The 12,380-nt window shown below is 37.0% G+C and overlaps 1 protein-coding gene across 1 annotated transcript in view; it reads right to left on the minus strand.

Moving 5' to 3' along the window:
• FAP (fibroblast activation protein alpha) overlaps window positions 1-12,380 on the minus strand; it is a 71,580-nt gene that overhangs the window by 18,524 nt on the left and 40,676 nt on the right. The window contains 3 exon segments of the mRNA XM_079132489.1: window positions 4,808-4,855; window positions 8,766-8,890; window positions 10,502-10,555. Of these exon segments, the coding sequence (XP_078988615.1) occupies window positions 4,808-4,855; window positions 8,766-8,890; window positions 10,502-10,555 (227 nt within the window).

Raw genomic sequence — 12,380 nt, forward strand, 5'->3', positions numbered from 1 at the left:
CATCCATTAAAAAATAAGTAGTAAATACAAAATAAAAATTGTTGAGCCCTCAAATTCAAAAGAATTAACTGGGAAGTTCCAGAATTAAAAATTTTTCAGGAGTGAAGACAAATACTATCTCTGTGATTTTCATATCTATTCTTGACCTTTTCCTACTGCACTTAATCTAAGAAGTTCTCTTTTTTTTGTAACTGAATAACCATGTGTTATTCAATAACCAAATCCTTTCATAATATATGCATATACATATATACATATGTATATATCTGTAAAACAACAACATGTAAATGCACTATGCTCTTTTTGTCTTACATCTTAAAAGATCTGAAAACTGCTGTTTTTTACTTGAGCCCAGTTGTGTTTCACACTTTAAATTTAGCAACTGAATAAATTCATTGATCTCCTGAATATTAGAGATCAATGAGACATGCAAATAGTTTTCCAGAAATGGAGGGCTTTTTTCATCAGGTTTATATTGATATAGGACCGACACCAGCATCTTCTAGATAAAAAGTTTGTCTTTTGCATAATATGTGGAGTTTGAACCTTTGTTTTTCAAAAGAGGGACTAGATTGACTTATGAAATATGGTGATTACTACATAAGCTATCCTGAAGACTTCTTATTCATTTATCATTTTGAAAAAATGTTTCCTGAAAGTAGCGAAGTGGAGACTTGTGACTACAATAAGTTTGCCAAACCACTTCTCTTGTAAGTATCAGTTTTCATATACTCAGGGCATTTTGCTCCAACATGTTATATTTAATCTTAGCACAAGTATGGATGTTTTGGGTAGGATTTGTATAGGATGCATATTAAATTTCACAATAGCTTTGGGTAAGCCATCAGAAAACAGATACTTGTTACACCTTAAAAACTGAAAGCAAAAATAAATAAATGAATGAATAAACAAATTGAGTACACAATTCTGAGTAGAGCCAACTTCACTTTCCTTTTATGGACTCTGTATGTGAATAAAGTGAATTGTACATGGAGAAAGCACACAGAATGTTTGATTATTGATTGCTTGATTGAATGATTTCATTGGTTGCTATTCTTGTTATTTTACCAAGTACTAGAAATAGGAGGTGTTACCAGGTTGGTATCACTTTGACTCCTTCTCCAGTTTGTTTCTATCCATTGAACTGTTCTGATTCATGACAACGAAATGCTAAATTTAACTAAAAAGCTAACCAATGTCTCTACAATCAGAGTTAAATTTTTAGGGATAGTGATTGGGAAATTTTCCCACTTTTTGAAGCACAAATGGAATTTCATAGAGTTATAAGGGGAGTGAAAGGTGATAGCTGGACTTCTCTATCAGGCTTTGAATTGAAAGCCTGTAACCTGCAAGGAGTGGGATAGTACAGATGGCACCCTCTATTTTCCTTCACTTGTCATTGTGTACTCAGTACCCAATGCACTGACATGTATTCATAGAGTGTTTATTTATTTATTATTTAATACCAGGAATTGAACCCAGAGGTGCTTAACTGCTGAGCCACAACTCCAGCCCTTCATTTTTTATTTTGAGATAGAGTCTCCCTAAGTTGCTCATGACATCACTAGGTTGCTGAGGCTGACTTTCATCTTGTGATCCTCCTGTCTCAGCCTTCCAAACTGCTGGGATTATAGGTGTTTACCACCATGCCTGGTTTGTAGAGTCTTTATTATGATGATGAAATTAAGTTTAAGAATGATGGCTTTAATATATGATTTTTGTTAAAATCATATGAAAATGCAATATTGCTCATTAGCTAAATTATGTGAGGAATTTATGGAAAAACTGATAAGTGAGGCCATTCAGTCAGTAGCTTAATTTTAATGAGAACCTGCCTTGCCCAAAGCAACTAAGTTTCAACAGGGCCCTCAATGTCAAATGTCATTTCTTCTAGGTTTCCATAGCATCTGGTTCAAATACTATCTGCTATTTTTTAAATGACCTTCATCTTTGCAAGGAAAATGAAACCACTGCCCTTTCTTCCATAATGCTTACAGATTTCATTCAATTATGCCAGTACTTTCTTCATTCTCTACCATCACAACACAAGAGATTGATCTCTTTACCTGTCTCTGGACTCCATCTCCTCCCAACTTCTTACTGGACTCCCTTCTCTGTTTCTTCAACCTCCTTTTTGTTTCCTAATTTCTTCCATCAGCATTTAATCATACTCAAGTATTTATCATCTTTCAAAAACAAAATTAAAACTCCATCAATCACCACTTCCAGCCATCATCCTACTCTCTTCTCTTCTCAACACAATCAGGTCCACTCCTTCTTTATCTCTTACACAGGCCTACCTCTACTTCCATTTGGCTTCCACCTCCACTGCTGACTGAAACTGCTCTGACCAAAGTAACATCAATCTCCTTGTAGCTAAATCCATTAATTTAGAGTTGGTCAAGCTTCACTTTCTCCAGCATTTGACACAGCAATGCACATCCACCTTCTTGAGCCCCTTTCCTCCCCTGCCTTCTATGACACCATACTCTCAGGATTGTCTCTCACAGCTGTTCCCTTACAGCATCATTTTATTTTTCCATTTCTCACAGGTTGACGTTCTACATAGTTTTATTCTAGATCCACTTTCCACTAACTCCATCCAACCCCCATTTTTACAATTCTGCTGATCTCATCCATTTCCAAAGCTTTTGTAACCAGGTATTCCATAAACTAATGACATCTTGATCATCATCTTCAGTACAAATTAGTGCTCTGACATGCTATGTCACTTTAGGACAGCTCTATTTAAATATCCAGTCAGTATGCTAAACATAATATTCAAAGGAAAATCCATCATCTTCCCAAAGTGAGTCCAAAATTCATTTTCCATAGTGAGTCCTTTTTTTCCAGCGAAAAGCACAAATTTCATTCAACTTGACCAAGCCAACCACTTAAGCAGTATCAATTGCTCTCTCGTATTCATAAGCCTCAAATTAGATATAGCTACCATTAGGAAATATGTTCTATGTCCCCAATCAAAAAAAAAAAAAAAAGTCAGATGAGGTGCTCCGTCTGCATTCATTTTTTTTTTCTGTATTTCCTCTCTTTTAGAATATTATCTTACTTTTCTGTAACTTTCCATTCACATAATTGCATCCCCCACCTCCTTGAGAATACAGACCCTTCTAGCCCAGTATCTATCATTTTAGAGATCTAGTAAACTAGCATAGTGTCGAGCTTAATTTGGTAATGTGCCCAATAAATATTTTTTGAATGAAAATTGCTGGCACCAAATGCAATGAAAGTGGGTAGAATAACTATATATAAATAGAAGATACAGCACTAACTGTAAAACTGTAGCTGGACATTTATGAAAGGTACAGATTCAAAACACAATCCAAGATCTACTAGATTGGAATCTCTGGGGAAGACCTGATAAAGTACATTAATGGTAAACATAGTAGAAGGATTTCAATATAAGGCAAGCTCGCAGAACTGTGATCTAAAAGAATTTGAGTGCTTTATTGTGAATTAGAAAATATAAAAACACAGATGATGTATGTTGAGAGTGACACAAACACTGTACCTACTTGACAAGCATTCAGTGAAGTAATAAAATCTCAAAAGCAGTACACAGTTTAGCATCTGCAACAAATATGACCAGTACACTAGGAAAAAAAAATGCTATGATATAGAAATTCATGCTATGGGAAAAAAATAGCTGAGTTTTATTTTACAGTCAGGATAAATTGGGAATTTTATATCTATGATGTTTTGCATTAAAAGAAAACTTAGGACTTGGAAGTATAGTACTTTAAAATTTCTCTCACTGAAGGTTGAGATGAGCCAAATTATGAATCTATTATTCTTAAAAGCATTTCATTATTAGATGCAAAGTTAAAACACCACAAAATGAAACTAGATTCACAGTAGTTCTGTAATACAATGTGGGTCCTATTTAGAGATCCTGAATGAACTCTGATTTTCCTTATGATTTTATTTTTACCTATACTTAAGCCATTAGTCAAACTAATCTTATAGTAGCATCCTAACTTGTCACCTAACCTGACCAGAGACAACTGTAGGCATGAGTGTTGAAGGAAGTGATATCTGCATGTCCCTCACTGTCCCTGCTCTCCAACAACTCCAACCATATGACGCTGTTTAATAGCAAATCAAAAGATAATGGAAAATCAGCTGGATGAATATCAAAGCAATTAGGCCCTTGGAAACTCTGTTGAGAGCAAAAGCAGTCATCTCTGAGCTGTGAACTATCTTGAACCAATATCACAAATTTAGGGCACAGGAGGGCTGTCTCAATAGCAGTTGAAAATGGAAAGAGCCTCCAAATTTCAGGGCTTTCATATGTGGCAACTAGAGTGATGTAGTTGTTTAAAAAAAAAAAAAGCTAGAATGATAGTCACCCTCTGTTCTGAACTGGAGAAGTTATATCTAGAATTTGTCTCATTTGGGATGTTACAAAACAACAACAAAACCCCCCAAAGCAAAAGCTTCCCCGCAAAACAGGAATTCTTTTTTGGGAAGGAAAGTGTACTGAATATTCTGTTTCTTTCCAATTTGAATCTGTGCTTTTTATAAGGCCAGTTGGGGAAGATAGAATTAATCCCTATGATATAATTTATTTGCATTATGCCAGATTCTTACTGCAAATAGTCATTGAATTCCATGTGATCAGGCTTGAGTCAAATAATATCCTGATCTGTATAATAATAAGTTGTGTGCTAACAGGATTCCATCACAGTTCCTCTTGTCTATGTGAGGCCACTGTCCTGCTCTCTCTAGTGGAGTATCACTGAGAATTCAGGATGCTTTTAGACAAGCCAGCAGCATGCAAGGGAGTTACCTTGATCCGTGTGACCATCATGAAGGGTGGAAATGGGGAGGCCTGGGCCTGTGAGCAAGACAGAAGCAAAAACATGGTTTAGTGTTAAAATCACACTGTGTTTCAACAAGGACTGCTGGCAGTATTTGAGATTAGTTTCAAGCTCAAGTACCTTCTTTAATTCTGTAGTAATTTTTTTCCCAGGGAGAAATAAACATCACATTTGTTACATTTAAACAACACATGAGATCAGAGCCCAAAGAACAAAGATAAGAGAAGCATTACTTGTACAAACATTTTCTACGAGTGATCCTGAATGGTTAAAATCTAATTACACAAAGGGCCTCTGAAGATGCCCTGGCAAATGTCCCTTCTGGGAAGATGTCACACTCTGTTGGGCCTGTTTTAGCTGTGTCTTTATCAGTACTTCATCCGTACCCAGATCATATTTTGAATCTGGCTTTCTGATTCCATGTTCAGTTTATTTTGTTGGATAAATTCAGCATTGTTTTTCTTTATGTAATTACAACATGCAGAAATAAATTGATATAGAATATATTCTTTTACAAATATGTTGTTTCATGTCTCGTTCCCTGGGATACAGAAGGTTTGTAGGTCAGAAGTTCATGGTGGAAAGGGAGGCCTTTAGAGGCACACTTGTGGGGCTAGTGTGGAAGGATGTGGCAGGAAGGGAAGATGGGCTTCAGTACTGTCACACAGATACCCCAGCCTAACTCTGCAGATCTCTGGAACTAACTAGTCAGCAGGTTTGTTCTTTCAGAACAGCAGGGCAGGCTTTTATCTCCTATCATGGATGTAGTGCAGTCATTGCATGTGGTCTGGGACTAGAATAGTCTGTAGAGGGGGACTCAGTTATAAGCCCGTAGCCAAGGGCACCCTCATAAGCTGGAGAAATTTTAGTGAATCAGTTCTTGAGATGGTGGGAGTGGATCTGGCTGGCACACCAACGTCCACTACACATTCCAAAGTAGACTTCAGCTTCTGTGTGCAGAAATTGGCCATTTTAACAAGATCTATAAATAAATACCAATTATCTATCATTCACTTGACTTGTAGAATCAAATAATAGCTGGAATTGCACTCTTAAAGAAAGTCAGTCTTAAAGACTGCTCAGGCAGTCGATGGGTTAAACAGGCAACACATGTGGAGGGTAAGGTAGATGCTCCTGCCACCCCAGGACTTCCTTCTGTGTAGATGGAACAGGATCAGAGAAGTACCCTTGACCCCAAGCAAAGCAGAGGAAGGGTGACTTTCTAGATGAGTTCTGAGAAGACCTGGCTATGAATAGTTTCTTCTGCCTTGCTCCTGGCATCTTTATGTCTTCTGAGAACATGCTTTTGATCTATTCCTCAGAACTGTAGGTGTGATAATGACACATGCTATGGGGTAAACCTATAGATGTTCAATTGTACCCATATCTGTGGGCACAATTGTAATTCTGTGGGGCAATATTAGGAAGCCACACACCTCAGTCACATTTTCCAACTAGCCTTTATAAATAATAAAGTTAACATTTTGATTTCTTGCCTGACACCTTAGTCAAACTTGGGCTGGAGCAAACAGATTTCATTAACTGTCTCAAAAACCAAAGTTCTTGTGTGGAATCTTAGAGTTTTATAGCATGTAATTGCAGAGATTTTCATTTAGGTTAGTTTTTCTTCAAAGATATCAAAAGTGACAAGTATGCTGATGACCTTTTGGGCCAGAATGGAAAGACCTGAGCCAGAAATATAAACTTCTAGACTTTAACCAATCAGCACCCATACTGCAGTTCCAGTAACGAAAACCTTGCATTTCTGTTTTTGTCTAAACTATGAGTCAGACTAATGACTGACTGCTCTTGACACTGTAGCGCGAGGATAAGGTCCTAAAGGCTTGAGTACCTGTTGTCTAGAATTCCTATATCACATCCCTTTTGTTCCATCAGCATCATCAATGTGATTTCACCTGCTTTAATCTTGTCATCTGGGACTTAGCACCCTTTTGGAGAGTTTGAAGTTACATAATGAGGCTTTACTCTTAGTCCTAAAGGGAAAGATTTCAAGGTTTTTCCTATGATGGTGCAGTGACTCATTTTACTGGAGCTTCAAAAACACCAGACGATGTGATGCTTCCCACACAGTATATTTTTTGCTAAATGGGAAATTACCATACTGCCGAGGAAGAGTGAGTGGTGGAAAAGTCAGACGATTCAAGTTCTAGAAAGGACTCTTCCACCAACTTTTGATGAGAGCTTAGTCTTTGATTTCTTATTTCTTTAGTAGGCATTTAGGCTCAAGTAGATATTAGGGAGTCAAAATGATGTAACATGTGGTAGAGTGCTTTCTAAAACATAATTCAATTACAGAGTGCATGTCAATATAAATGCAGGTACATTAATATAGTATCACTGACGCCTTTATCAGCAAATGCATCAGCACAATACAAGTTTCATGGTAGACTTTGCAAAAGACTGCAATGCTATGATACTCCCTAGCACCTATGTTCAGTCTCCAAATACCGAATGGCTAGTATGCATTAGATATTCTTCTTGGCCTTATGTATACAAAGATTAAAAGAAAGCAGCTCCTGCTTTCCAGGAGAGAAAGACAGATAAACAGTTGACTCAGTGTGGTTAGCTCAACGATGCTGTGTGCCTGGCACATAAGCTTTGAATACATGTTACATAAATATAGAGCTTTGGTTGAAAAATGTTTTATAGAACTTGAGAGGGATATTTAATGTATACCTTTGAATGCCATAGCCATAATCAGCACATATGGTCATGAACAACAATCTCTTGACATTTGAAAGATACCACTGACCAAATGCTTTATGACAGTATTATTTAAAACTGACATCTTGTGTCATCTTGAAGGAGGCATTTGGGTTAAAATGCTAATTCATGTCCACATAGTCAAATGAACTGTGGTTCAGGTTCTAGGCCCAGGTGGTTGGATTGAGGGAAGTGGCATGTCAGGTGACCTTCATTCTGGTTCTCTTTTCAGGGGACTCTGCAACTTAGCAGGAATCTTAATCAGAGATTCCATGTGTTCTGCAAGCCATGCTCTCCGATACAGGGAGTTGATACCAGAAATGTGAAGGCAGCACACATTTCGTATGATCTTACACCAAATGCTCTAATCCCCACCCCAAAATTGAGGATTAGCTAAGGGGAGGAGACAGAAATGGGCGAATCAGAGATTTTCAAATCCAGTTTTCCAAAACTCTCTGATGACTACTGAGGTCTCAACAAATTGAACTGATCTATAGTGTTATCTTAGCCTGTTTGACTATTTGTCACATGTTCAAGATAAAACTTGAATAAAACTATTAGAATAGAAACTATTCAAGAAATGAACCCACAACCTGGAAACCAGGAAATGATTATTTTATACTTGACTCAATTACTTAAGATGCCATTCAAAGTTTGAAAGTGTGTACAGAATGACAAAGATTCATTTTCTATCCCCATTGAAACAGAAGTTGGAAGTAAGATCAGCCTCCAAGGAAAGATCTCGGGCCTCTAGGTCATTGTTCTTACTACTGGATGTAGGAGTTTGACGTTTCTCCAGCAAATGAGGCCCAAAGTCCAGCAACCATTTTATCAGAGAGTGTTTCTTTCTATGATCTTGCCCCTGCCATAGTCAGGGGGAGGCTGTGTTTGAATGCAATGTCATAGTGCTGTGGCACATGGTGGTTAAGAGCATGGGATTTAGAAGCAACAGATTCTTGCTTCAGTATGGCTGGTGGTTATCAGCAGTGCACACCTTTGGCAAGTTATTCTGTTTCCTTAAGTATAAAACATCGTTTATAACAGTACCTTCCTACCTTGCTTTCATTGCTTTCCTTAGCATTAGATAAGAGCCTTACATGTAAGGAGTACTCAGTACCTGCAGCTGAGAACAGACCAGATGGTGGTGACAGGGCGAGGACAGTAGAGTGGGGTGGTAGTGCTTGTGGTAGGGCCATCACCTACCATAGCAGACGAGTGCATAGTACTTGGCATACTCGCTGAAACTTGCTGTGTAATATTGGCACCTTTCTTTCCTTAGATGGCAAGTAACACACTTCTTGCTCGGAGGATAGCTTCCAATGCTAATTCTAGAGGGAAATGAAAATAAAACTAAGCTAAAATTTTGAGATTGTATTTATCAAAATGTACTACTCCATGTAAAGTGACTAATTTACATATTGACATCAAACCCACTCTATTTTTCGGTTGCCAATATCATTTAAAGTAAAGGGGAATCACAGTATTTTGATGTAGTTTGATTTTTGATCCACTTGTGCCTGAAGAGGCATAAACTTGAGGGAGAAGCCCTGTGTGCTTTTCCTAAAGTAGGAGAAACGTCTAAGACTTTCCATGGAAGTGAGGTAGTCACTTCCCATAATCACTTTATGGAGGGGTTGGGAATCCATAGCTCTTCATCTGCCCATCTTTTTTTCTACCCCATGGCAAAACATGCAAGGAAAACCTAGCAGTGTCACTAAGAAGGGGGTCCTTGTTCTAATCATAAACCTGGGAAGGGAAAAACGCTAATAAGAAAATTGGAAATAAGCAGCCATGATTCTATGTATCTTTCATTCCTTTCAGCAGAAATTTGGACTTGAAACTCAGACTGAGAATGCTCCCTCCTCATATCCCTAGCTAAGCCAGCCTGCACCTTCCACAGTGGCCCTACACTCACCCCAGCAGAGCCTCTGCGTGTTTCCTGAATGAAGTGATTGATTTTAATAGACAAGACTCCGAGGCCTTTCAGCAAACCCTCAGAATTACAGTCTCACTTGGGAGAAAATAGATGATGTTATGCCAGGGTACAGCCAGGGCCCAACCCCATAGTGGCTGTCAGGGTTACTGTGCCACCTCAGAGTTCCTTCTACTGTCCCCTGACCTTGCCTTGGGCATGGCAGAGAGTAGACAGAGATATGGCTCATTCCAGAGGAGGATGCTCTCCAACAGCTCAGGGAAGAGCAAGATCCAGGAGGGGACAGAAGAATATGACACAGGAAAACTTCTTATTTCTCCTTTATAGTTAGTTTTCATGTTCATGTTTTATTGTGTCATTGGAAATGAAAGGGAGGGAGTTAACAAGGACTCAGAGGTCAGAATGTCCAGGTACAGATTGTGGCTTTAATAACCCCACGAATCTCAGAGTCATGAGGATTAAATAAAATTATAGATACAAATCAGATAAGAAGTGCCTGGCAGATAGTGGACTACTAGAACATGGTAACTATTGTTTCTATTTCTTCATCCAGCAGGAGTGCTGAGAGCACCATTCCAGCCATCAGGACATTAATGCAGGAAGAGAGATGGCTTATGCCAAAGTGAGCCATAATAAAAGAAATCACACCTTATGGAATAAAAACAATACCTGACCCAGAGTAGGACACAATAAATATGTGTTAAATAAATAGATGTCCTTAATTACCTCCAAATGTTGTTCGAAAATATTTATATCCTATAAAATAACAGTAGTTATATGAACATTAGAATTTACTGTTTATCCTTTTGAAAATGAACTTTTGAAATGACTATAAATGTATGTTTTTATTCTGATGTAGTAGAAAACAATGCCCCTAATGTTTATATTATAAATAATTTTTATTTATTAAGTTTCATACTTTAAAAAATATCCTACTTCGGGGATTATGACATTTTTATTCAAATACAAGATATATAAATAAAAGAAATGAATTGGTAGAATTTACCTGTAGATATTTCTTCTTCCAGGGTAACCTTCGAATTCATTGCTAGAGTAAAACCTGAAAAATGGTATTCAGAAATTATTTAGTATATGATGATTAAATGATTATAGTATTGTTACTAATATTAGTAGAGTAAAAAAATACAGCAAGCATTCACTTATAAAGTTATTAATTGACGTTATGTGCACAATCACTGTTATTCTAACAGAATTTGGGTATTTATCCTGACTTCTAAATTATCAGAGAAAGTTAAAATTATGCCGAGAAACGCATTTTGTATTATAGGTATATTATAGCTTTTGATTCATTATGATCTGGTTGAATATAAACTATGATTTTAAATTAATATTATAGCGTTCGCTTGTCCATAACTAATGAAGCCCTGAACTGGTTTTTTGTGTATTATATTATTTAATTTGTCTGTGATTAATGAACAGCAGTTTGAATTTAGTTTATAGTACCATGATAGATCTAAGTTGGCCATGAACCAGGGAAACTCATCCAAATGGGGATACCACACACATTAGCATGTTAAGTTATCCAGAAAGCAAAACACACCCACGAGAGAGCACCCTTACCACTTAAGTATCCGGGGAGTATCATTCTAACCAGTTCTTAATACAGTTCTGAAGTGGGAAATTCACTTAGGGATATAATTTTCATTCCTCTGTAAATTTATCTTAATATCACAGGTAACTGTCTTAACAAATGTATACTGAACTCCTTCTCTGTCAGACATAGTGCTAAGTGTCACACAAAAAGAAGTAAGAGTAGATTTGTCCTCTGAATATACGTTTTATTGCCATCATTCAAGTTCAGAACTCAGCTCAACTTTATGACCATAGCTGTATCATATTTTTTTTTTTCTTTCTGGTACTGGGGAGTGAAACCAGGGATGCTCTATCACTAAGCTGCATCCCCATCCCTTGTTTTTAATTTTTTTTTTTTTTTTTTTTTTTTTTTTTTTTGAGATAGGGTCTCACTAAGTTCCCTGGGCTGGCCTGGAACTTGTGATTTTCCCGCCTCAGCATCAGTATCTGGGATCATAGGCATTTATACATACGTGGGTCTTCTTGTCTTCCATTTTCTCTACCTCCTAAATCTATTATATATGAACTTAATCTCCCATCTGTTTTTATCTTTTCACTCCCTTTACTATAGAGATTTTAATGGCTGCTGGATATAAGGTTCGAACTCCCTTGCCCACAAAAATTCCACATATTAGCAATAGGTTTTTGACAGGTGTTTATCCAGTGAGCTTGGCTAATGATTCTGACCTTTTGCTCCATGAATTTGAGGTAATCACAGGCAGTTTATGAGTACTGGATTTAGACCGCATTAGAAGTGATAGGCAGGAAATGTACATTGGGATTAGAGAAGTTTTATCATAAATGATGATTTCAAAATGGTTTCTTTAGACAGTATTCAGGATGGAGTAAGAAGGAAATAACCAAAAGAAAAACGTTCCCACTGAAGGATAACAACAAAAGCCTTAAATTTAATAGGGTTTAAGTTTTGAATCTTCATCTGTCACTGAGTGGCTTTTGATCAAGTTAATTAAATTTTATGAGTATCAGTTTTCTTATCTGTAAACTTGAGAAAATTATTTCTACTTTATAATATCTGGTACACAGTAATTCCTCAATAATGAATAGATGTTATAGATGGTAATATCAAACTTAGATAACAATGAATCATTACAAAATATTTTCCATATCTATGGGTTACCCCCCCTTGGAATTTTGAAGCTTGCTCATTGCTTCAAGTGCTGAAGAGTAAAATGTGTCTTGAGAATTAGTTGTTGTTTTAAAATTTTTATACTTTTCATTTGATTATCTGTCAAGTATCAGAATAAAAATGACTACTAAAATTCTTTCCCAAA

The sequence above is a fragment of the Sciurus vulgaris genome (genome assembly GCF_902686455.1).
Source record: "Sciurus vulgaris genome assembly, chromosome: 3".
Lineage (NCBI taxonomy): Eukaryota > Metazoa > Chordata > Mammalia > Rodentia > Sciuridae > Sciurus > Sciurus vulgaris.